At 57.0% G+C, this 26,074-nt stretch overlaps 1 protein-coding gene across 2 annotated transcripts in view; it reads left to right on the top strand.

The window, feature by feature from the left end:
- The first annotated feature begins 967 nt into the window (after nucleotides 1-967).
- Nucleotides 968-26,074, top strand: part of SUSD4 (sushi domain containing 4) — an 83,849-nt gene continuing 58,742 nt past the window's right edge. For both annotated transcript variants that reach the window (XM_081824411.1, XM_081824409.1), the window contains exons 1-2: nucleotides 968-1,052; nucleotides 1,462-1,656. In XM_081824411.1, the coding sequence (XP_081680537.1) occupies nucleotides 1,497-1,656 (160 nt within the window). In that variant the 5' untranslated portion in view covers nucleotides 968-1,052; nucleotides 1,462-1,496. The remainder of the gene's footprint in view (nucleotides 1,053-1,461; nucleotides 1,657-26,074) is intronic.

Here is a 26,074-nt window from a genome sequence, read left to right as displayed (position 1 = left end):
GAAGCGAGGGATGATTTGGTGGCGGTATCAGAAACACGGTTTGCTCCGGAATAATGGGGTGCCACTGGTTGTGAAGTGCCGATGCCCGCACCACTTCCTTAGTCCACCCCTCAACTAGAAGGCGGCCAGCCTCTGGCAGCGCAGCGGGGGCGGCGGGTGTCAGAGAACTGCATGGGGGGAAGTGGGCCACACCGCTGCGGGTGCCGGGCTGCGCTCCGGGACGCGCGCGCGGAGGCGCACCCTCCTCCCTGAGGACTGGGAGCAAACACCCTGACCCCCTTGGGTTGCGACCTCTCCAGAGGCCTCCCTTCTCCGGGTACCCAGCCTTCTGCAGCTGCACGGGCCGCGCCCCCCCCCCCCAGTTTCCCCGCGGGACAGCGGCCCCGGGCGCAGACAGCGCAGAAGCCCGGAGGGGCCGAGGCGCCTCCAAGGCCAGGGCCTCGTCTCGGCGCCCCCGCGGATCCCGAAGGGCAAATGCCGGGGTGCGCGGGGAGGGGGAGAGTCTCAGCCGCCTCGGTCGCCACGCGGGCCCTAAGGGGACACGCGGAACCTTAGCGGGGACCGAGGGCGGACGTGTAGCTGTCCCTCCGCGGGGGTGGGAGACGCCCGGCCGCGCACGCGGGCCCGGAGCCCCAGGCCGGACTCGGTCCCGCGCCGCGCGTCGGGGGCGGCACAGGCCGCGGGGTTGGCAGGTGCAGGCGCGCGGGCTTCCCATTGGTCACGGCGCCGCGGCGGCCACGCCCCCTCGCGCGCCGGCCCGGGCAACAGGGCGCGTACCCGTGCGCGCCCCTGCGCTCCGCGCGCCCCCGCCCGCGCCGCCGGGCTCGCGAGCTCAGGTGGCGGGCGCGCGGCCGGGCCGGCGTCCCCACCCCCCACGCCCGAGCGCCCCGGGAGCCGGAGGGGGGGGCGCGGGCGGGGGGCGGGCGCCGCCGAGGCTTCCGTCTGGCTCGCGCGGCGGCGGCGGCGGCGGCAGAGGTCGCGCACAGATGCGGGTCGGAGCGGCGCGGGGAGGCGGCGGAGGCGGGAAGGCGGCTGCCCGAGGAGCCCCGCAGGTAAGCGCGGGAGCTCGCGGGCCGGGGAGGGGCCGCGGCGCCGGGACCCCCGCGACCCCGGGGCAGGACCCGGGGCAAGGAGGGTCGCGCGGGGACCCGCTGCCGCGCCGCGAGGTGCCCGAGAGTCACACGCATAGGCGGGGGGAAAAGTGCTGGTCCTGCAGGAGACGCGGGGAGGCTGAGGACTTGGCGGCCGCGGTCCCCGCGCGACCCCGGCCCGGCCGTTCCTCCCCCGCCGTCCGCCCGCGCGGCGCCCCGCGGCGCTGCCTCCCGCTGCGCGCGCCGGGGTGGGGGGTGCGGGGTGATGCTGGAGGGGGGTTGGGGGGGTTTCCCGCAGGGAGGGGGGCGGAGGAGGGGCGGCCCCGCGGCCCCGCGGCCCGGGCACCGCCGCGTCCGCTCCCGGTTGCAGGCGCCCGCGAGCCGGATGCGGTGCGTGGACGAAAGATGCATCATGGAATGAATCCGAGCCCGGGGGACGGATTTCTGCAGCAGCAGCAACCCCCGCCGCCGCAGCCGCCGCAGCCGCCGCCCCCCCGCAGGCTGCTGGCCGCCGTCCTGGGGATCCAGCTGGCGCTGTGCTTCGGCCCCGCACAGCTCACAGGCGGTGAGTGACCGCAGGGCCCGCGCCGCGGGGGAGGGCGCGGGTCTGAGCCCACCCTCCGCCGGGACCCCCGGAAGTCTCCCGATGCCTGCGTGCGGCACGCCGGGGGAGCACACACCGCCGCATAGTGCCTGGAGCTGCCCAGCGGCCGCGCAACCTGGCTCCTCCGAAGGCGGCACAGTGAGCCGGTCCATTCGTCTCACTTGGGCCACCGGGGAGCCAGAGACGGAGAGAGGGCGTTTCTGTGCTGAGCGCGCGTTTGGGGGCCTTGCGCCGCGTCGGTGCTCTCAGCGGAGAGAGGCCAGGTGTCAGGTGTCAGACAGAGGCCGGGGCAAGTTGCCAGGAACACCCCCCCCTCCCTTGTGAGTGTGAAAGGTCTGAGGACCCGGCCAGGATGGCGGAGGGACTGTCTGTCGGGAAGTTAACTTTCTCGTTTCTTGGAAGGTGGTGAGTTCCCGCACCCCTGCGTGTGTGGGGGGGGAGCGCAGAGGGGTCCCAGCAGGGGGGCGGGGGCGCGGAGGGGTTCCCGCGGGGGGGGCGGGGGCGCGGAGGGGTCCCCTCAGGGGCGCTTCTGGAGGATGGCTTCGGTTCTCCATGTCTGATTTACAGGAGAATACAGTCAAGGGCGTGTGTGAGGGGGAAGCTGGCTGAAATAAAATTGATAGCCTTGGTCCCCACCAGGGGCTGAGCCTCCCTGTGTTGGCTTCTGGGGGAGGGGGCTCTGTGGCCCGCGATCCGCGGTGGAGGAGGACGGATGGAGTCCCCGGGAGCATTTGGGAGCGCACTGGTGTCCGTTCCCGATTTCTGGGAGAGCTTGCTCAGGTGGACCTGGGAAAGGGCAGACTCACGTTTCCAAGCTGAACTACTGTTCATATATAAGTAAATGATAATTGGTGGAAAAGCAGATATCGATTGCTATCAATAAACTATTTCCTGTTTAAAGTATTGCTGTTTCAGAGAGTGAAGGTGAACAAGGAGAGACATGAGAGGCAAACTAGTAAACGTGGGGGAGGAAAAGCAGAGCAATCCAGAACTCCGGCGTTGTGCAGAGAGATCTGGATGTCCGGAGCATGAGGGAGCTTTCTGGGTGTGCATGTTTCAAAATTAATGAGAGGACACTTGCTTTGCTTTAGGGACACGGTTTTGGCTTTATTTGGTTTTCTAACAAGGAGTGACTTTTTGGGCGTTCATAGTTCTAGAGAAACGTCTCTGAGGTGGGTGTCCTCTTCCCAGAGGTCGAGGTCAAGTGGGAGGCGAGGCCAGCCGCTGTGCCGCTTGCGGGACTCTGGTTGGAGCCTCTGTGCTGCTCTGAATTAGCTCTGCTTCTCTGGTGTGTGGGCACAGGTGGGCAGGAAAGCACGAGTGGCGGTGGGCCTCTCCCTTCCTTCTTCACTTCCCCTGGTTCTAGCTTTGATCCCTCCAACGCGGTCCATGCCACCCTTCCATCCCCTCGGTCCATTTCTCCCATGTAGATGACAGATTGTCAGGGTTCATCTGCGTGGCTCTTGACCAGTTACTGGACGTGTGAGCTTCTCAAACTGGGCTGTGTTCCTGGGTCTGCTGTTCATGTTCACAGAGATTCTCCTGAAAGATCTCAGAGCTCGGTGCACCGCCTGGCCCCCTCGGGCTCACGTTAGTCCTTTACCCCCCTCTTCGAAGGGAGAAGACGTCAGGCACCAGCATCCAGGACGGAGGAGAAGCAGGGAGGAAGGGGTTGCCTGTCAGCCCTCAGTTCAGAGCTGTTCCTTCTCAGGCACTCACACGCCGCAGAAAGGCTAGGACCACCTCTGTTTCACACTGAACTCTTTCAGGCTGCGAGGGTGACTCCTGGGAGAGTATTTATCATTTCACGATTCCTTTGTGGATAAACAGCGTGGGTGGAGAGGGTGGTGGGGGTGTTCTGTGGAGTACACTATACAGAGACTTCTTTCTCAGGGCAGAAACTCACGTGGAGGCTCCTGGATAGTAATAAAAGCAAATCCCTTAATTCTAGACCTGTGCTTCTAAGACTTTGACGTGCATTCTGTCACCTGGTATCTTACTGAAAGGCAGGTTCTGGTTCAGTTGGTTTGGGGTGGGGGGGGGCAGAAGATTCCACATTTCCGACAAGCTCCCAGGTGATGTGTGGCTAATGGTTCAAGACTACTCTGATGAGCGGTGCTTTAGACTGAGGCATCCTTAAACATGTTGTTTCTGACCCTAGAATCACTCCCAGTTACCAAATGCAAGGGCCTGGGCGGGGGTTGGGGGAAGCAGAGGCCTCCTAATCTTCCCCTGAGGCACAGAGCTGAAAACCAGCCCTCCCAGAGTGCTTTCTTTCTTTTTTTTTTTTTTGTTCACAAAAAAGATGCATGTTTAATAGATACTGTTTTAAATTGTGGATTTTCATTTTTGATTGCTTTCACTGGAAAAAGAAACGGCACAATAGTAAGATATTATAGTCTGAGCTAGGAGGAAAAAACAGGTGTTCAATGCACGTATTACAGAAAAAGCCCAAGCTAGAAAGGGAGAAATTAAGAAGACGATCAGACGAAGAGGGTAAAGAACTCTATCAAAAAGGAGATGCTTTGTCCTCAAAAGGCAGACTCACTTCAATTCTGCAAGTCCTAGGAGAGAATCTGTGAGCCTGAGTTTGCTTGAGATGACTTTTGGGTGGCTCTTTCCAGGTTGTCTTTTGTAGGTTAGGGAAGAGGGCCCTCATCTGGGGCCACTAAGACCAGATACCCTTAGAGGACTAACAGCAGTCTTACAGGGGGACACAGGACCCGCCGTCCCTAGGGACTGCATGGAGGGTGGTTTCAGCTGCTTCTCTCCCTCCAGAGACCTGCAGGGTGTTTACCTGCAGGGATGAGGGCTCAGAGTTTGCTCTGTAAGTCCGTCCCTGAAGGCAGATTCATTAGCACATCCCTGTGTTGTGAGGAATGTAGGCCAGGCTCTGTGACTCCATAGCTTTGGGGCCTTGCACTTCGGAAGCCTAGTGTCCTCATCTGTAAACCGGGGATGGTGCTGCCTTACTTCAGGGGTTGGTGTGTGGACGGAAACCGTGTAGGTACGCAGTAAGTGCAGGGGATGGCGCCGGAATCTTCCAGGCCTTTGCTTTATTCATTCAGGAAATACTGAGTGCCCGACCATACCCTGTGCCAAGCACTGTTGTGTACAATGTTCTTTTACCTAGAACAACCCTCTCTTACTCCCTATTTTTTTGCCCAATGAACAAGTTTCACTTCAAAACAACTTCAAGTGCCATAATCTCTTTCATATTTCCCTGGTCACTGGGCTGTCCCTTCACCTGGGCTCTCATTGCACTAAGTATAACCCTCCCTTATGGGTCAGTCTCACCCGCTGGACGGTAAGCCCACTGAAGGCAAGAAGCCGGGCTTTATTCACCTCTGTGTTTCAGGCGCTCAGCACAGCATGTGACACACAGGAGATGCTCGGCTGATGTTGATTGACAGCGGAAAGGAGTCCCAAATTACTGTCACACTGTTGAGAAAATAATGACCATGGGTGGTCACAAATGTGCCAGTTTCATGGCTATTGAGGCCATGTCCTTTTGGAGGTGGTCTAGGAGGTTGGAGGAGAAATCAGGAAAGGTGCTAGAGCGGAGGTGACCCTTAGGCTGAGGTCTGAGGGAGGGATGGTTGGAGTCCTGCAAAGGGAGAGACACCTTGTGCAAGTGTGGGGGCGGTCATGTGCTTGCATGTTCAGGGAGAGTCAGGCTGATCTAGAACAGCACACCTGTGGGGAGCCAGGAGAGCGGGGAGGATCTAGAACAGCAGACCCGTGGGGAGCCAGGAGAGCGGGGCTGATCTAGAACAGCAGACCCGTGGGGGGGGCAGGAGAGCAGGGCTGATCTAGAACAGCAGACTCGAGGGGAGCCAGGAGGGTCAGGCTGATCTAGAACAGCAGACCCGCGGGGAGCCAGGCGAGCGGGGCTGATCTAGAACAGCAGACCCGCGGGGAGCCGGGTGAGCGGGGCTGATCTAGAACAGCAGACCCGTGGGGGGCCAGGAGAGCAGGGCTGATCTAGAACAGCAGACTCGAGGGGAGCCAGGAGGATCAGGCTGATCTAGAACAGCACACCATTGGGGAGCCAGGCGAGCAGGGCTGATCTAGAACAGCATACCCATGGGGAGCCAGGAGGGTCAGGCTGATCCAGAACAGCACACCCACGGGGAGCCAGGAAAGCAGGGCTGATCTAGAACAGCAGACCCGTGAGGAGGCAGGACAGTAAGGAGGACAAATAGGTTGCAACCCTATTGTAAAGAACCTTGGAAGCCGGTGAAGATTCTGAACATCACACTGCAGGCCGTGAGCACTTGCCGAGGGGTTTAGGGCAGGTGCGTGATACCGTCTGAGCTCTGCTTGGTTTCCGTTTTCTGCTTGCAAATCTCCGACCTGGGCCCTCCACTCAGCTGCCCTCTCTGTGGGTCAGAGTTAGGGCACCCGTGCTGGGGAATGAGGCTGCTTGAGGTCTTGCTGAGGCTGTGGCACTGGGCTGTGTGCCTGCAGTGGGTGACACGTGCTTTGCCTGGCTCACTGATTCCATGATGCTGGCGTCTCGGTGGAGTCTCATCGAGAAGGTTTCTTACCTGGTAGAGTGGGAGCTTTCATCCAACTCGATGTCTAAAAGTCACGGTTTCAAAGTGCGCTTAATCTGCAAGCGAAAGTCCCAACTTCTCAAGCTACAAAGTATGTGTCTTCAGCAAAAGCCCACCTTAATACATGTGAGCAGCATGGAAACTCTTTCGATTTATCCACAAGGTGGAATCTGAGAGCTTTTGGAGACACGAGAAGGGTTTCCTACAACAAGCAGCAAGTCTCTGCTCTCAGAGGCCTGAGGGGAGTCTGTTGGTCTCTAATTCCTGTGGGTAACAAAGAGTGTAGGTGAAGATCTCTCTCCAGTAAATATTGATTGGACACGCGAAGAAAAGCACCCACAGTCTCTGCTCCTGGCGTCGGAGGCATATTTCAGAAGCTTCCAAAAGGCCAGGAGACTAGCCCTTAGCCGGGAAGCTCTGCTGCAGCACGAGGGGCTGCGTTCTTCAGAGTTGCCCGGTGAAGTTCAGTCTCTGCCGCTAAATAGCTACGTGGCTTTGGACAGGTGCGCACCTTCTCCTCGGCTCAGTCCTTCCCACGTCGCTGACACTCTTTGATTCTGTGATTACCGGAATGTGACGGGCTCCGACCTCTCCCTAAAGCCGATTCTCTGGCTCACATCTATGCCCTGGTCTTTGCGAGTGTCTGTTGTGTGCCCTGGGGATACAGAGCAAGGGGATGCCGTCCTGCTCCCAGGGAACCCGACAAGTAAGGGCTGGTTTCTTCTCAGAAGCTCAGATGCAAAATGCTTGCATACAATTATTTTTTTCACACATATTTTTAATTCACTGTGAAACTTAGTATTATTTGTTGTTAGTGATGAGAAATGTGATTTTCCCAGGCTACTTTTCTCTATCCTTGTCTTATTTTACAAGTCCATTTGGTGCTTGACAATCGGAATAACCACACATAGCAGTGATACATCTAAATAGACCATTGGGATCCTTGTCTCTGAATTCAGGGAAAGAAGAGACAGAAAAATAGTTTTTCTAATTTGTTTCTAGTCACACTTCACCAAAACCAACCACAGCAATTGGGACAGATACACCAGATACATAATCTCATATATCAGATGGGAGCATTTTATCAATTTACTGTTCCATTCTCACAAGAATGAGCTGTTCACCTGTTGCCAAGCACGGATGTTTGGAAACAGATGGGGCAGAGTTTGGGGCCGGCCACCATCCGAGCAATGGGTAGGCCTGCGAATCATCAGTAACCGTGCTATCGGCTGGGAACCTGAAGAGTGTTTGCTCCGAGTCAGGGCTGTGCCCAGCGATTACACGTATTAGCTCACTGGGTCCCCATGGCCCCTGACTGAGGCTGGCAGCTACTGACCCTTGTTTTACAGACAAGGAAACTGAGGCACAGAAGATCCAGCAGCTCGCTCAGGGTTGCCCAGCTGGTTACTGAGGCACGGCGACCCAGATTATGTTTAGTACAAGCTTTTCCCGTGGGCGTGGAAATCCCTGTTGCTAGATGCTTTTTTTTTTTTTTTTTTTTGTATTTCAAGGCGAGCATTGCTTTTTAAGCCAGAGTTACCAAACATTTAGGGCCTTTGGCCCTCCCCACCCTGATATTAAGGGAATTCTTGTCTTGTAACCGAAAAGGGGAAAACATACAAGCAAATCAACCACACGGAACCCCACCACCCAAGACAAAGTGAAGGCTGGAGTACCCGAGCCTTGAGCTCTGAAGAGAGGAGGGGAAGCAGCTAGAAACTCGTGAAGCCCTGGGAGTGAGGAGGTGGGCTGAGGGGCCCGTGTTCTGTCTGGCTCAGCCTCGCTGAGGGGCACAGGGTGGGTACACGGAGTCCGGGATTCTGCAGGCGGCCGTCCCCCTGCCCCACCTTCTGCTTGTTGCCTCCAGCTTCTGGCCCTCCTCTGCGAGGCCCTGCTCCCTGTGATTTGGCGGAGCGCCAGTGATAGCTTCTGTTACTATGGGATTACTGTGTTGTTTGCAGGTGTTTCCACGTGAACCTTATCCCCGCCTTTGATTTTCCTGACAGCCTGGTAAGATGAGGAGATTTTTATTTTTTCTCTCCTCTTTCTTTTTTTTTTTAATTTGAAGAAACATCTTCAGCGAGGTGGGTCCCCTAAGGTGTCAGAAGAGTCAGACAAAGCGGGTTAGGGGCCAGGCGGGGGGGTCATGCTCTGTGTGCTGCGGGCCCGGCCGGGACACCTGTCTCCCCAGTTGTGTGATGCAGATGATACCGTGGTTAGTATATACCAAAGCAGAAAAGGACAGTTGTGCCCAAGGGTCCTACGTAGAAGTAGGCGCTCCCTCCAGAAGGCTAACTCTGAGGTAAGAGTAGGGTTTGGTAGCTGATGAATCTGAGACTGCTGGTCGCTGTCCAGGAAGACATGTCTGATGGTCCGAGCTCAAGACACTAAGTTTTAGGGAAGGATTTGGTCCAACATTTCTTCTGCTTTGAGGAAAAGATTGCTGTACTACCGGAAGCAGAAGGAATTACCACAAACAAACCAATAATTCACAAAGTGGAATTAAGAGTGTTTTAAAATGGCTTCTTAATTGAGAGTATTGTGGTTGCTTTATTAACCTTCAACGAGGTAAACTGGGAACATCAGAGAAATAAAACAAAATAATTCCTGATGTTATTTGGAAATGACAGCGCACTTGGGAGTACCCTTGCGGGTGAGCTTCCGTGACTGCACTCTGGAGGGAAGGCCCCAAGGGTCCCGGGAGGGGCTGTGGGTAGACCACACGTGCGCCTGCCACGTGCAGGCCCAGGCCCTGGGAATGGATTTTTATTCTTAGAAGGGAGGGGGCTGCAGAGCCCGTAAACTTGATCAATGATCATTCATCATTATCCCAATAAATTGAGCTTTTCAAGAGGGAGGATGAGTAAGGTTTTTTTGGAAATGAAGGTTTGACCTTGTTATCTGATGTTTCTCTTTGAAATTGGTGACTTTTATGTCCTGGAATTACCAGTGTGGGAGTCGAGCTGAGTGGGGAGGGTCACTCAGGCACTATATTCCTTTTCCTCAGAGTAACAAAACACAGACAGATCTTATTTTCTTTGGTCTGACTGCATTTGTGAAAGATGTACATGACCGCATTGGTGAGCCAGGAACAGGAAAGTTCTCTGCGGAAAGAAAGAGAATCCATTCTTACAGTGGATCCTTTCACATCTGTACATGTGCATTGTTGGGATGGACCTGGCTGGTTTCCACATTCAGTTCCTCGTATGTGGAGGATCCCTCGGACTTCCCTAATCCCTCAAACTCAGAAGATGCTGATTCTGTCCTGGGGAGAAACAACCTTGTTTTGCAAGAATGTGATAGATTTCGGGGGTTAATCTCAGTCCTTTGATGAGCCCCCTGCTGTGACCTAACGCAGTTTCAGCTCAGACCCAAGGCCACGATGCATTTACCAGTTTCATTTGGGAGACGCATGTGACAGCAGGTGCTCGATGGCTGCCTGGGGCCACCGCTGTGTTTAGGTCATGCTCGCCATTCTTCTGTGGGACAACCCACTTCTGAATTGCTGTGTGGACTTCAAAGCCTTGCTGGCCTTTCCCCTTTGGATGGTGATGGGGGACTTGGTTTGTTCCTGTCGCTTTTGCATTTACACCACTGTTTTGTGGATGAGAGGTGCTCGCTTGCTTGTCGTGATGACTGGTGGGTATGTGTTGATGTCTTGAGGCCAAGAGTTGATGTACACAAGGCCGGTGTTCCTGCCACGCCCACCAGCTAGCTACGGGATGGCCCCCTGATCGCTGCCTCAGTTTCATTATTAGGACCTGTGAAATGGGAATAATGGCGCTTCTGCCTCCCACGGTGCTGTGAGGATCAAGAGCGTTAACAGAAGTGTAAGGGTTTGAGGGATCAAAACCATCGCCAACAGACCAGTAATGGAAGCTTGCTCTGTTCACTCTGCTGAGTTTACAGAGCCTCCTGTGGCCTGAGAAGGTGTAGCCTACCACATACACACAACACTCAGTGGCACTGGCCCGCGGCCCCGGCGTCCCACAGAAGCACTGTAGCGACATGGTGTGGTGTGTCCACGGTGAAGCTTTATCACAGAGACCCTGGGGGCGGGGGAGGAGCGGGGAAGGCTCCCACAGACGGGGACGGTCCAGCTAAGTCTCGAGCAGTAAGACCGTTTTCCAGGCAGGGAAGGTGTTCAGAAGCTGAGCCGCGGAATGAGGAGGGGCCTGTACTGAAGACAAGGAGTGGCTGGGGGCGCCTTCCCTGAGGGCAGGTAGATTGAGAAGAGATGGGGCGGGAAGGATGCTGGACAGGCAGGTGGGGCCTGCCCGCTAACTGCACTGATTAGGAGCTTCACGTCCTCTAGTGGCACCGCGAGTCTACAGCACGTGTCCTCCGGCCGTGACTTGATTGGGTCTTTGCTTTAGAAAGGGATTATGTAGGAAGGTGGGGGATGGAGGGGAGATGGAGAAATGTCCGCTCATTGTCTTTATTGTGTTCCTGCGGGTGACTCAGTGACCCGGGGGAGGACACAGCGGGAACAGAACAGAGACCTGCCCTCCAGGACGTACTCCAGTGTGGCCAGTCAGGAAGCTCTCCACTGGCCCAAGAACGACCCCGGGAGGGCTCGCCAGGTGCGCGCCAAAGACGGCTGGCTGCAGGTGGGGAGGGAAGGAGAGATGCCTGTGCGGTGACACAGGTGAGCTGCCATTGGCCAGGAGGCTGGCACCGCCTGCAGGACATTCCTCTGGGCGCCGTCTGCCCACCAGGAGCGGGGGAGAGAGACCCGCGCTGGAGTGGCAGGTTTGCGTGTCAGCCGCGTGGAGGGGGGTGGAGGGTGGAGGCAGCCCCCACACTCTCGTGTCAGGAGGAGGAGGACTGTCTGTGTCGGCAGTCATAGTACGACCAGCGCAGCGGGACTTGGCCGGCTGCTGGTGGCTCCTTCCGATTGGGGCAGATTTACGTCGTTACCTGAATGATGTTCAAGCACCTTGGAATCAGGATGTGTGCGCCACCGGGCCGGAAAGCAGGGCAGGGCGCGCAGGGAGGGCAGCCCACCTGTGCACAGGTGTGGGGTTCCACTGCAGCAGAGCCTGGGCCAAGAGGGCAGAGCTAGAGGTCGGCAGGCCCTTCCTCCCTCCCTTCTGGGGACGTCATGCAGGGGTGCGTGCGCGTGAGCGTGGTGGGGGCGGGGACTCCTCCCGGCTCCCGGGTGCTGTGTGCTCGGTGCAGGGGTGCATGAGTGGGCGCGTGACGATGGGGGCGGGGACGCTGTGTGCTCCGTGCAGGGGTGCGAGTGTGTGAGTGCCGTGGTGGGGTCGGGGACTCTGTGTGCTCGGTGCTGCAGGGGTGCATGTGCATGAACGTGGTGATGGGGGTGGGGACTCCTCCCGGCTCCCGGGTGCTGGGGTGCTGTGTGCTCCATGCAGGGGTGCGTGTGTGTGAGCACTGTGGTTTGGTCGGGGACTCTGTGAGCTCAGTGCTGCAGGGGTGCGTGAGCGTGGTGATGGGTGCTGGGGTGCTGTGCGCTCGGTGCTGCAGGGGTGCATGTGCGTGAGCATGGTGATGGGGGTGGGGACTCCTCCCAGCTCCCGGGTGCTGGGGTGCTGTGTGCTCCGTGCAGGGGTGCGTGTGTGTGAGCGCTGTGGTGGGGTCGGGGACTCTGTGTGCTCAGTGCTGCAGGGGTGTGTGAGTGTGGTGATGGGTGCTGGGGGGCTGTGTGCTACGTGCAGGGGTGCGTGTGTGTGAGCATGGTAGTGGGGGCGGGGACTCTGTGTGCTTGGTGCAGGGGTGCGTGTGCGTGAGCGTGGTGATGGGGGCAGGGACTCCTCATGGCTCCCCAATGCTGGGGCACTGTGTGCTCAGTGCTGCAGGGGTGCGTGAGCGTGGTGATAGGTGCTGGAGGGCCGTGTGCTCCGTGCAGGGGTGCGTGTGAGTGAGCGCGGTGGTGGGGGCGAGGGCTCCTCCCAGCTCCCGGGTGCTGGGGCGCTGTGTGCTCGGTCCTTTGGCAGCCCTAGCCTTCAGTCCTTCAAAGAGTCTTCCTGGGCTGCCGGTTAATCTTCAGAGGAGCTACACCTCTGTCACCCCCACCCCCTGTGACCAGCACTGTCACCTCTGAGGCAAGTCCCTTGACCTCGCCAGGCTTTGGTTTCTTCCTGAGTGATCAGGGCGGTGGGCTGTTCCTCTGCACTTCTCGGGGGCGGGTTGTGCTCGTGGAGGAGGCGGGTCAGGGGACAGACGTTTTATAAACACAAGACAGCGGTGACGGTGATGATTGTCGTCCTGGAAGGAGACGTCTCTGCACGGCACCCAGGGCGCGTCAGGGCACGGCGTGGACGTGCCCTCCGCGTGTGGGGCAGCGCCCTCCGCGTGTGGGGCCTGCCCCTGTGAGAGCTCAGGCAGCAGCCGGGGTGCTGCTGCTCAGTCCCTGCGGTGGGTGGGCCGGGTGAGTAGGCCTGTCTGCAGATGGAGAAGGTCCTCGTGCGGGCGGGAGGGACACACCTGCAGCCGTGCCTGAGCCTGGGCCGTTTTCGGGCTTGCAGAAGCCTCGGGGAAGAGAATTTTCACATGTGGGGGGCAGTGATTCACCCTAGTGCTCAGGGTCTGCAGCCCTGTTTCTCCTCGGGCCTGCGACTTGCATTTACTCTGTGTTGTCAGTACTGTTCCTCGGTTGAGATCCACACGTCAAGAGCAAGGTGGCCACACGTTCATTCAGATTCATCTTTCCCAGAGAGAGATGATGCACTAGGCACAGCCCATTGACCGGGAAAACAAGAGTGGAGCAAAACCCGAATTAGGCCTGAATCCATTGTTCGCACCGTCCTAAGCTGCCAGCTCTTTCCTCGGGCTGGCCTGGACTGCCCTCCGTCCCTTGTCCAGCTGCCCAGGCTCCCCGTCCCTTCAGAGACAGCTTCCACTCCTTCCGTGACATCTCGGATGGCCCCTGGCTTCCCCTCTGTCTTCAGCACTCTGGGAGCGCGGGACTGCTGGACTGAGCCGGGGGCTGTGGAGGCGTTCTGGTCCAGGGACCGAGCAAGCCGCCCGGGCCCCGACATGCTCCGCTCACGTGCGCACCTGCTTTACAGTGTGTTTGCTCACCTCCCTCCGGCAGCTGGTGGCCTCCTTGCCCTGCAGAGGAGGAAGACGGAGCTCTGGGGTCCTGTGTGGCCCTGTACTATGGTCGCTGAGAGCATGGGGTCTGAAGGCAGATCCCTGGGACTGAGTCCCAGACCTGCTGCTCCCCTTGATCCATCTGTACCTCAGTTTCCTTGTCTGCATGACGGGGATGATAATGCCCACGTCATGGGGGTGCTGGGAGGATGGAATCGGTGTCCACGTGGAGAGCACAGAGGACAACTTCTAGCATCATTGTCTTTGTGGTGGTTATGTGTCTTGTCTTAATGCCAGGATCTCATCTGACTCTCTGCCTGACCGCACTCTGCGTGATCTAGATGCTCCATAACCCTATCTCCTGAGCAGTGTGTGCACCAGGACGGAGGGCAGCCCTGGCATCAGGCCTCTGCGGGGGACGGTCGCTTTCTCCTCCAGGGCGGGCTCCAGGCTTGCGCTCCTGATCTCTGGAAGCACAGATGGACGGAGCCCGGCCTGGCCCCGGACTGGGTCGGTGGGTCAGTAGGCCCTGCAGCCGGTTCGGCAGCCAAGACCTGCGACCGTGGGATTAAGAGATACTGTTGAATAGAGGATTTTGTTACTTCTGATTGCTCCTTCCCTTTGACTCTGGACGCCTGGGTCACTGGCAGGAAGGACACCGGCTTTGCTTTGAACCCTGTCCCACCCTTGGCGAATGAGCGCAGCCCCACAGGGCCCGAGTTTTTCCTCACGGTGGCCCGGTGGCTCGACGGGCTCAAGCAGGGCTTTGAGCTGCTATGGGTGAGAAAGTGAGGCGGTCTTGCCAGCCTCATCCCGCTCCCCTCGCACGGTTACTCCGTAGGAACTTATTAAGCACTTACTGTGTGCAAGCCCTGCTTTAGGAGCTCACACCAGAAATGGAAGCAAGGACCTGGTGTCACGTGTGGGCGCTGAGCAGTCTGCTCGGGCGGCCACGACAAGACACTGCAGACAGAAGTTCATGTTCTCGCAGTTCTGGAGGCTGGATGTTGGCGGTCAGGGGCCACTGAGGCCCGTTCCTCGTGAGGCCGTCATCCTGGCATGCAGATGACCGCCTTCTTCCTTCTTGCTGGGGCCCCGTGAGGCCTTTCCTGCTGTGTGTGGTGCGTGGAGGGAGTGGGGGGGGGCGGGGTGGCTCCCGGAGTCTCGTCTCACGAGGACACCCATCATAGTGGCTCAGGACTCCACCCTCATGACCTGCGTTAACCTCAGTCACCTCCTCCAGTCACTCGGGGGCTTTGGGCTTCGACGTATGAATCTGGGGGGGACAGAAATCAGCCCTTAGCAGATACCCGAGGCCGACCAGTGTGAATTCTGATGAAAAGATACTGTGAGGACCCAGAGCTCTTATCCCGGCCAGGGGAGAGCAGGGAAGGCTTCCAGGAGGAGGTGATGCCAGAGCTGAGTTCTGAAGGAAGAGTGGTGTGTGTGTGCGTGCGCATGTGAGATGGGGGTGTTGACAACCTGCTGTTTCCCTATTCACATGTTTTCTTAAGTCATTCACCAAACTCTTCCTGAGATTTGCTCTGCACAGACCACGCAGACACTGATCTGGGGTCCAGGGATGATCTGGAAGCTCAAATGTGCAGCCTTTCCCAAATTACAGGCCATAATGTTTGCTCTAACCTAATCAGCCAACTGTAGACACTCCTGGTATTCGATTACAACTGCTGGCCCCTAAAAAATCAATTGCAAATGGGTCCCCAGGCCACCCAGTGGGCCACGTCTGGCTTAGGTCAGGTAAATATTGAATTACTACTTGAGCTGGCCTGCAGACAAGCGATGGGTTAATATCTACAGTAATAGGAGGTTAGCGCTGATTGCATTTTAAGTCGCTTTGAATTATCTTTTCTGGGGCAGTTTCTTCTCTCCCAGTCAAACATTTCCTTTGTTCGTCCTCCTTCTCATGTTCTGAGTTGAAACACGCAGAGCGTCTGACTGATCTACGTGTCCGGGTGTGCTTGTGGTACCCGAGATCCTCGGGGGCCTTGTCCGGGCCGACGGGGCGGGCTGCGGCCGGGCCAGCTGAGGTCGGGCTCCCCGCGCCCACCCTGTCTGCTCACCGCCTCCTGGGAGCCCTCAGCCTCCGCCCGAGGCCCAGCTTCCAGAGGTGTGTGAATGCCTCACCCACCCCTGCGCGTGCGCGCAGACTCACACATGTATGCCACCTTGAGGAGGGTCTGTGGCTTTCTGCGGATCCTCAGATGCATTCATTACCCGAAAAGGGTCAAAAAGAATCCCAGGCTCAGAGCAAACTGCTCAGATTGGGCGTGTGGCTGAGCAGAGGGGGACACGGTGTCCGGGGGGTTGGGAAATTATTTCTCCTACTTACGATTTCCTTGCTTTTGAAGTTTTGGACTTAAACCCTGGGCCGGGGCCAAGGTGTGCAGGGACGGCGGGTGGAGAGGCCGGCCCACCCGGACAGGTGCCGTCGGAGCTGCCCGGGGTTTAAGCCCTCGCCCGCCCTGGCAGTTGCACACCCTGCAATTTAGAAAGACAGCTGTCGCGCGGTTTCACTATAAATATTAAAAAAATAAGCAGGCCTGGAAGAGGGGGTGATCATTTACTGAGCGTTTTCTGAGCCGTTGTGATGTGCGGGGTGCCAGGCCAGGCAGGGTGGGAGTCAGAGATGAACGACAGGCAGGACCCCAAGCCTGCACTGTTCTAGAAAATCACGTGGGAAATATTCATCTTTATTTTTTTCCCCCTGAAAATGTGGGCAGAATGAGAAATATTCCAATAAACGGGCAAAAGCGATGCTTCTTAGTTATCTCTGTAATTCAGCACGTCGTTATGACACATGGAAGCATTATGGGCTTTGTAAGTGTGATTATGTGCTACTCTCATAAACGGATGGCTTCGTTGCATAGGAGAAACCGTGTTTTTGTCTTTGTGTTTTCCGCAATGAATATTAGAAACATAATAAACGTCCCTGTTGTTCAGATCCGTGGTCTACCCAGTGTGGGCCCTGGACCTTGGAAGGGGTGTTAGTTACTGGTGTGCAGGTGGCCCGGGGGTCAGGGCCCCCGATTTCCTCTCCCCGGGGCTCCCTGAGACGTCTCCCGCCCTCCTGCAGACAGCTGGGGGTCGTAACAGCGGTGCCCACCTCCCGGGGTTCTCTGGCTTAGATGAGATCGCACGTGGAAAAGCACTTACAGCAGCGTCTCGGCCAGAATGCGAGCTCGCGGGTGCAAGCCCTGTGTGCTTCCCGTGCATCTCGTTCTCCTAGAATCCTCTTCAGCGCGCCTCGAGCGGGCGCTTCCCCTCACGTGGTAGATTTCATGCGCTCACGAGGTACTATGTACTCCTTGGATTGTCCTCGGACACATTCGTGGTTGCGGGGATGCTCAGATAAGCCGTGTCTGTTTCTGCGGACTTTACCATGCGACTGTTCTTCCCCCGTGGAGGATCCGTCGGCCCCGTGTCCTCATCTGTCCCTGCGCCGGCCCCTCCATGGGGCCTGGGGGTCCAGCCCCCGGAGGCCTGGCCGAGCGGCACGGCAGTCCGCTGCCCATGGCCGGCATGGCGGGTCCCTTTCCGCAGGTGTCGGGAACGTGGTTGGCGGCCCTACCGGTGTTTCCTGACACACGGGGTGACGGGTCCCCAGGCCTGTGTGAGGAAACACTGGCTGCCGGTGAACACCGTACCGTGTGCACTGGTTCCCGAGCCAGACCTGCTCACGCCGAGGCTGGGGAGTGGTTGTCACGGGGAACCCCTCGTGCTGGGACCTCACGCTCACGAGCGCAAGCCATGGGGTTCACACCTGGCCCGCAGCCTCCCGGGTAAGGACACTCAACCCCGGAGCCTTAGATGGATTTGCCAGCCGCCCTGCCTTCTCTTTCCATGCACCCTGAACCCCAGCCCGAGGATGGTTAAGCCCAAAACCCCAGAGGAAGTAAATGATGACAGGAAGCATAATTTCCTAATCTCTTAAACACTGTTTCCTTCCCAAGAACTCATTCGGAGGCCCACGGCAAGCCCCTGGGGGACCCGGAAAGGAGCAGTGTGTTTGAGCCGCGTTTTAGGGCCCGTTCGCCCTTGGGTGTTGGGCGATGTCTGGGGACGCGGTGATTGTCGTGAGTGGGATTGGCATCCAGGGGGAGAGGCCGGGTGCTGCTGACACTGGGCTGTGCATAGGGTGGACCCATATGGAGGCGCGCAGCCCAGCTCAGGCCTGGGCCCAAGACTGGGAAGTGCTGCTCTGGGGACCAGTCCAGCTGTGGCAGATGCCAGTGGCCGAGCAGGTGTTCAGGCAGGAGCGGAGGGGATGGAAAGCCGGGAAGACGCCGTGAAAGGAAGGTGAGGGAGGCGCAGCAGTCAGGAGTTCTTGTGTGGGAGGCGGGGAGAAGCGTGGAGTCCATACGTGGAATGGAGATGACAGGGAGAAGAGCCCGTTTTAGGAAGATGGTGAGTTTGGTCCTGAGACTTCTGGGTTCGGACAGGTGGAATTGCCCCACAGGCCTAAGAGAATGAGGACGGAGGGGCTCGTCGGGGGTGTGAAGGTAGATTTAGAGTCTTCTTCTGGGAGGCAGTAATTGTGATCAGCGTTCGTGGTCCAGAGAGAAGACTGTAGGCCGGGGGTCCGCCAGGGGCTCCCCGGGCAGAGGCCCGGACCTGCCTCCGAATCGCAGCTGCACAGCCCATGACCTTGGGCACGTCCTGGAGCCTCCATGTGCCTCAGTCTCCTCACAGTGCCCCGGGGGCGTCCGGAGAGGTGGGTGGGGCACCAGCGTGGTGCAGGGGGCTGGGGAGGGCTGGCCGGCTGTGTGGAACCCCGCAGGGGTGGAGGGAGGCGGACGAGGGGTGCACAGCATGTGTGTTAGCTCACTGGTGACCTCAGGGCCGGCGCTCGCACAGGTGGTTCGAGGGCCCCTCGCTGCAGTGGGCCTTGCAGGCATGACCTCAGAGAAGGTGAGTCCAGGAGGAGTGAACACACGATGGGGGCCCTCAGAGCACACGGCGTGGCACCCTCCGGCTTTGCTTCTGGCCCCAGACGCCAGGCCTTGAGCACCGGGAATGGTGCCGAACGTTCTGAACCAGGAAGCCTTCTGCCGGCCTCCGAGCGTGCACGCCGCTCCTCCTGGACCCCGGGAGCCCAGGCAGCTCAGGGGAGCGGCGTCCATCCGGGTCACACGCTGGCCAGCCGTCTGGAGAACGTGGTGTGGCCCTGAGTTTTCTGGCTACTTGGTGGAAATCTGAGGTTTTCTTCACGTGCCCTTACGTTTAGTTTCTTCTCTGCAGGTGGGTGATCTGGGGCTGGGCGGTGGCTGAGGGGAGCTCCGCACGGGGCCTGAGAGCTGGGCTGTGTCCTCGTTCTGTCTGTCGGGGGAATGAGGGTGGAGGAGCATCCACGGACTGCGTGGAGGGGCGCTGCTGTGGCTCCTGCAGGGACCACGGGGGACCCGTGGCTTAGAGACTTTAATCTTCTCCCAGAATTAAAAAGGCTAGGGTGGTGTGTATTCACTGTTGAAAATTTCCTTTTTCTTAGATTTTATTTGTTTATTTGCGAGAAAGCATGAGCAGGGGGAGGGGCAGAGGGAGAAGCTGGCTCCCCGCCGAGCTGGGAGGACACAGGGCTCGACCCCAGGACCCTGAGATCATGTCCTGAGCCAAAGGCAGACGCCTCGTCGACTGAGCCACCGAGGCACCCCACTGTTGAAATTGTAAAGAAAACTTAGACAAGCAAAATTAAGAAACTAAATGTCACGTGAATTCTCTTAAAAACGAGACGCATGTTTCTTTTCTACGTGTATGCGTTTTTTTCCAAAAAAGGTATTATATACGTGATTTTGTAACTTGCTTTGTTTACTTAACAATATATCATAGTGTCTTTTGTGGTCTCTTAAAAGTTAATCTTCTATAACCTTATCTTGACTCACTTCGTAGCATTCTACTTTGCGCACGTCCTGTGATGTATTTAACCGACGTGCTGTGTATTCAGTGCTTGAGAAACGGGCAGTGTAACCAGCTGGCAAACCGTCTGATCCGTACAAATACAAACCACGATCACCGGCTGTAGACAGGGCCGCGCGCAGAACCGGCCGGGGGCTCGCGAGGTCAGGAAGGGCGTTCCTGGGGAGGTTAGCGCTGAGCGGAGGGGAGTGTTCACCCCCGTGAGGGTGCCGGTGGGCTTCCAGGTGGAGGAGGAGCAGAGCTCCTGTGTGGTGAGGTGGCGCGGGATGATCGAGAACCGGGGAGAGCCCATCTTTATTGGCCGCTTGCATTAATGGTTCGAACTGTCAGTTCATGTTCTTCGTCAGTTTCTCTGTTGGTGCTTTTGTCTTTTTCTTATTTATAAAAACGCTTCAAGTATCCGCCTTTCCACCTATGTACGAGTACTGGTTTGCAGCTTCTGTTTAATTGTTAATGAAAAATCTGCATCTTTCCTCCACGTTCCCACCAGCTGGTGTCATGCTTAGAAAGTTCTCCACCAACCCAAAGTCACTTAAATATCCACCTATATTTTCCATATTCTATTTGTGACGTTTAAACTTTGGGGCAATCTGGAAGTTCGTCTCTGTGTGTTTGGAGAAGTGCGGACATCGTTTATTTTTGTCCAAATGGTTAGGCAGTTGTACGAACATGACTTACCGAGCGGCCCATCCTTTTCCCGCTGCGTCGGAATACGCCCCCTCATGATAGACTAACGCCGTCTAGATAGTTGGGTCTGTTTCCGGGCCTTCGACTACATTGCATTGATGCCAGTGCTGCTCCCACGCTATTTTACTGCTTCTCCCGTTTAAATCTGAGAGAGCAAATCCCCGGTCATTACTCTTGTTTTTCAAAATGGTCTCAGCCAGTCCCATGAAATTATTCTTCCACATACATTTTAGAGTCATTTTGTTAATTAGTAGATTAATTTGGGGACAAGTGACATCTATTCAATACTAGTATTGTCAGAAAAACAGCAAGCCTCTCCCTGTTACTTTAAATCTCCTTTTGGGTTCTTGGGGAGAGCATTTCTTTATTTCTTTCTATTTTAAATATTTTATTTATTTATTTGAGAGGGCGCAGGAACAGGGGGAGGGTCAGAGGGAGAAGCAGACTCCCCGCGGAGCAGGGAGCCCGATGCGGGACTCGATCCCAGGACCCTGGTTTCATGACCCGAGCCAAAGGCAGACGCTTACCTGGCTGAGCCCCCCAGGGCCCTTGGGGAGAGCGTTTCTAAAGACAACATCAGCCCCGAAGGTCCTGCTTTCCTGTGGAAAATACCCCGGCCTGGAGAACATGCCTGAGCTGGAAACTGGACCAGGACACCAAGGGCCCGCGACGGTTTTCCCGACCTGTGTGCCCAGGCCCTGTGTGTGCTCCTGGCCGAGGCCCCACGGTGCCTGTGGTCCCCAGGCCAGACCCCAGCCCTGAGTGAGAAGCGGCCACAAAGGGCAAGAGGTGCTGCGTTTCTGCTCGCTCGCGTACGCCACACCCTTCTCAGTGCTTCTCGTGTCTTTCCTTGTTTACTCCTAACAGGACCAGCAAGTTAGTGATGGTGAGCGCTGTTTGACCCCGAGGGAGGAGTGACAGAATGTGGCCCAAACGGGCAGGGGTAGTGACCACTGGGCAGGAGGCAGGTGGTGTCTGTTGAAATGCTTTTATACCCAGGCCTCTCTGAACACAAAGCCCACCTCTTTCCACCAGACCACGGCCTCCTTCCCGCGAGAGCGGCCCCCTCCCTGCTCACTAGCTGGGGAGGGGAGCTGGGACCAGCCCTGCGGGTGTGGCTGCCCACGCAGTGGTTAGCAGGTGCAGACGTGGGGAAGCAGGCTGGTGTGTATTTGAAAGGAGACCCCCTGCACCCGTGCGCCTGGCGTTCTGGGGAGGGGGCTTGATGGGAGCCCCTGCTCACTGCTCAGGGTGGCCTGGGCGGGGGCTCCACCGGCGGCAGCTGCCCTGCCCGTGGGCAGCCGAGCTGGCGGATGCAGCCCCAGCTTTGCTATTTTTAAGCTGTCCGCTGTGCTCCGGTGGAGGCTGCCGGCGCCTGATGCTGAATCACTATCCAGCTTGCTAATTGCGGCAGTGCCCATGGCCTGCCAAGTATCTGGCAGGCATCTGGCTCTGCGCTTCGGGTTCCGGAGGTGGCGGGGACGGGGAGGGTGACAGACGACCCCCGAGACGGGGCGGCCAGGCAGGCCCGGTGCGGCATGGTTCCTGTAGGTACCTCTGGGTTTTATAGATTCACAACAACAACACCTCCCCAAGTCACCAGATCGTTGCCGGATGTGAAGATGAGGACTGTGCGTATCAAACACGCATATTTTAGCTGTCAAAGCTGCTTTCGTTCCTTGCCTCAGAGCAGACAGGGCCGACGCGCAAGCGATCAAAACGCCGCGTAGCGCATGGGAGTCATATGCAGGAGGTCGTGCGTGTCCCTCCGTATTTCTGAGATGGGAGATTTAAGCAATGTTCCTGCGGGGGAGTCTCTCTCGCAGCAGGCCTGCCCGCTCTGCCGGCTCGCGCTCTCCCTCCCCGAGCACCTGCAGGGCGCAGCAGGCCGCGTTCCACCTCCTGTGGGGAGGTCTTCCTGCTGGAGCCCCTGGTGGGCGCACGTCCTGGGGAAGCCCCTCAGAGGTCAAAGCAGGGCAGATGTTATGCCTTCGGGTGAGCAAGGGTTTGAAGGACTAGGCTTCCCAGCCCCTCGCTCACCTCTGGAAGGCCTTCTCTGCACCCGCGTGCGTTCCTGCCTCTTCCCCAACACAACGGTGATGTGGTTTTCAATCACGGAGCCGGCTGGCACCCCACCCGGCTCCACACCACATGGACGGGGGCTTCCTCTCCCCTGTCTGCTGAGGTGGCCCCTCGGAGGGACCCAGAAGCTTCCAGAGCCTGAACTCCTATCTGTTGCAGAGGCAGGACGGAGTTCCTAGAGCCGGGCTGTCGTGGGAAGGGGAGCGATGGACAGTGTGCGGCTCCTGGGTCTCAGACAGCGGGTGTTGGCCTCTTGTTCCTTCTTCCTCGCGGGACGCACGATGCTCTGGTGCAGACGCCCACGTCACAGGCAGATGCTGTCCCAGGACTGTGCCGTGGAGTCATCCTCAGGGACCGTGATTCCTGCAGGAGGATTGCGGGCTGTTGCTGGCATTGGGGGGCAGGTGCGCCCCAGGTGAGGGCCGTGTCAGTGGGTCTCAGGGCCTGCGGGGTTTGGCCCACACTTTCCTTGGCCCGTGGACCTGCCGCTCACAGGCTCGAGAAGCTCCTGGCATCCCAGGACGGCGGCCGTCACGGGGTGGGAGCACATGTTCCTCCAGGGCACGGCGACAGGTGCTTCTCAGACACAGCCCCTGCTCACTGCTGGCCTGCCCTCCCGCTCCTCCTCCGCAGCTGGCCCTGGACAGAACCGAGTCTCTCTCCTCACTTCCAACTCCCTCTTCGACCCACTGCAGCGTGGTTCCAGCCCCCACGCCTCCAAAATCCTCCTGGGAGGTGTTGCCTCGAGAGAACACGTGAGCACCAACCCACGGACACCGTGGAGTCATCTGTTCTCAATGCCCTTGAGCTCTTTGTGGCCCTTGACGGCTCCTTCTAGAGAGTCTCCTCCCATGGCTGCCGGGCATCACCCACCGGCTGTTCCTCCTCCTGGGCATCCGTCTGTCCGTCCGTGCCAGCCGATGCAGCCTGGACTCGACTTTCATCCAGACCTGGGGTCCTCCTTCCACTCGGAGTTCTCTCTGCACCTGCTCAGGGTATGTGCCCCCCACCTCCCCAGTCTGCCTGAACTGAAGTATATTCTTCTCTCAAAGTGCTCCTCTCCCCAAGCTCCCCGTCCCCGTGAGTGGCATGGTCGTCTGCCCAGCTCTGCAGGTCTGGGGCCTGGGCTTCCTGCGTCCAGCATGCCCTTCCCGCCCACCCTCCCCTCTGTGAATGGACTGGTCACTCCAAACATTCGCTGTTTCGGAGTCGTTTGCTGGCTCCCACGTTTTCTGAGGCATAAACCTTACCTATGGGTTTTTGGATGTTACTGTTAGCTTCTTAACATGGACGGCATGACTGTTCCCTTCCCTGGTTCCCATTCTTCCTGCCCTCAGGCAGCTGTCTCCACAGTTTTGTGAAACCATGGTCACTGTTTAGGCTTCAGGAACTTTGTAAGTGCCGTTCACTGCTGAGCCACATGTACGTGGGTAATATTTCCTTTTTTGTTTTTTTTTTTTTAACAGTTTGTGTTTCTCCAGGAGTTACCCATCATCTCGTTGGGTTTTGTTTAGTTTTCTCTTTGGCAGTATTTTCTGTGTTTCTATACTTAATTCTTCCCCCAGTCTCTAGAAGAACCCTCAGTCTCTCGATGCTCTGCTCTGTGTGGTTGAATGCAGTCGGTTGGGTGAGCGATCACACCCACTTTCCCTGGGCACGTTCCTCCTGAGCCCACCGACCCCCGCCTAGGCCTGGAAGGCTGTTCTCCAGGTTTGCTGCCATCTCTCTGACTCCCTGTGTTGGGTTCCCCATTTTCTGAGTCTGTCTTCCCATTTCTTGGATGAGCCCCGAGTTTGGTGGGGCAGATGCTCTAGGAGCTCCCTGAATCAGGGGGTTTGAGAGGTAACTATTGTGGGATTGTTGAAATGTCTTCTCTCCTCGACTCACACGTGACCAGTAGGAATCACCCCAGAGGTTCCAGCTTCTGGAACTCCTGCCAAGGAGTCTGGGGTCATTCTGGTTCTCGGTTTCAGTGTAACCTGCCCTCCTGCCACCAGAAACTTCGGGTCTTCCCTTTGTCTGCTCCCTGAGATTTCCCAGTACCGTGCGTGGCCTGGGTGTCTGTTCGGTTGCCTGTCTCTTGTCCAGTGGGGGGCTTGTGCCCCTTGCTTTCTGCTCTCATGGCTGTGACAACTCCACTCTTCATTCCCCTCTTCTTTCCGGATTTCATATCGGCAGGACGCTGGAACTCCCAGACTCACCCCGTATTGTTCTTTTCTCCTCGACTTCCCATCTTTTGGATTTTTTTGTTCCCTTTTCTGAGAGATTTCCATAACTTTTTTCCATATTTTTTCTGTCGTTTTTTTTTTTTAAGCTACCATATTTTAATTACTAGGAACTCTTCCTTTTTATCTAATCATTTTTAGAATGGCATTCTGCTCTTGTTGCTTGGATATGTTCTCTTGTTGTGTGGATGCATTATTTCCTATCTTTGGGGCTATGAACGGTTATGTTTTTCTTCTGGGGTGTGTCCTATTTCTTCATATGCTGCTTCTCAGCTTGGAGACTGCCTGACCATCCGTGATCACCGCTGAGACCCACGGGGGCTGTGTGTGCACAGGTGCAGTGGTCTAGGCTGTGGCAGGACCCAGGGACCATCGTGCAAGTGCTAGGCACCACCAGCCCCTGATGTGCTTCCTTTTGCCTTTCATGTGGACAAGAGTGTTTTCTCTATAAGGCTTCCTCCAGGAGTTCAATTTTGTCCTTTAAACCTGTAGGTGGAATTCCACAGGAGTCAAGTCCAACTCCTCTCCTCCCCCACCTCGTGGTGTCCCGTGGCACAGAGGAGAGTGGTGCCTGCCGATCCTTCGTCAGGGGCGGGACAGGGTGTGACCTTCAGACGTGGGTGCACCCTCACCCTGCCTCACCTCTCCAGACCCGAGTCAGCAGCTGCCCTCCCCCCTGAAGAGCAGGGGCCCTCCAGCGGCACACTGGCCACTGGTGCCCACCCAGGCCCCGGCCCAAGACTGCCCCTGCATCCTGGGGGCAAAGCACACATGGCTGAAAGAAGCCAGACACCAGAACGTACAACCTGCTTTAGACCCTGAAATCAGCCCATTGCTGGCTGAACAGGTTGGGGCCAGTCAGTGAGCCCCTCCGGGCTGCAGCTTCCTACTCTGTCAGAGGAACGATAAGGTGCTTACCTTCCAGGGCTGATGGGAGGGCTCAGAGATATTATACAGGAGGCACTCAGAACCCTGCCTCGCACCTGCTAAGCCGCGCACGCTGACATCCTCCGCGCTGTCACTGAGCTCCCCTCGGCTCTTCTGGGAAGACCTCCGACTTCCCTGCGCAGGGCCGAGCCTCTCCCTCTGTGCCTCTGAACGCCGTGCGCACATCCCCAGCCTCACCTACCACAGCGCTATAATTATTAAACCGTGTGTCTGTCAATCCAACCACACCAGGCATTCTAAATCTTTTTGTGCTGTGGGTCCCTCCCTGTGGTGTTGTGTTGAAGGCAATGGACCCATGAATACAGCATTTTTATGCGTAACATAATATGCAGAGAATTATAAAGGAGAGTGATCATATTGAGATACAGTTACCAAAATATTTTTAAAAACAGATCCATGATGTGGCGTGTGTGTGTCTTTATTAACACATCAAGTAATGAGATTTACCACTGGCTCTAATGATTGCCCTAATTTCAAAGGAAAGATGAGCATAGATGATATTTTGAGATACTCACAACAAGTAGAATGAAAATACCCGTGATTTCTGCTGCTGACAAAGTCGCAGGGACTTCTAGCATCACTTGGGGCGATTCCCTGCCTTCCTGAGGAAAGGGAATGCTGCTCTTCACCGGGAGACGAGCAGAAATAAAAGGTACTTCTTTCTAAGCTAAGACCTCTTGGATTCTTCAGAGAACATTATTTGGACTGGGAGCTTCTAAGAATTCACCGTCTATTTATCTTTATAACCTCAGTCTCAGGTATAGAGCTTGGAAAACAGGAAGGACTTAGCATGCTTCTTTTAAATTAATAAACTTAGGACATTTTGCCAAATAATTGATGCAAGATAGAAGCTGGGAGATGCTGTGCGGCAGGCAATTAGGTAGATAG

This window comes from Leptonychotes weddellii, chromosome 6 (assembly GCF_054177405.1).
Source record: "Leptonychotes weddellii isolate Sample4059 chromosome 6, ASM5417740v2, whole genome shotgun sequence".
Taxonomy (NCBI): Eukaryota; Metazoa; Chordata; class Mammalia; order Carnivora; family Phocidae; genus Leptonychotes; species Leptonychotes weddellii.
Note: the sequence above shows the minus strand (reverse complement) of the source record. Positions and strands in the feature narration are given on the sequence as shown.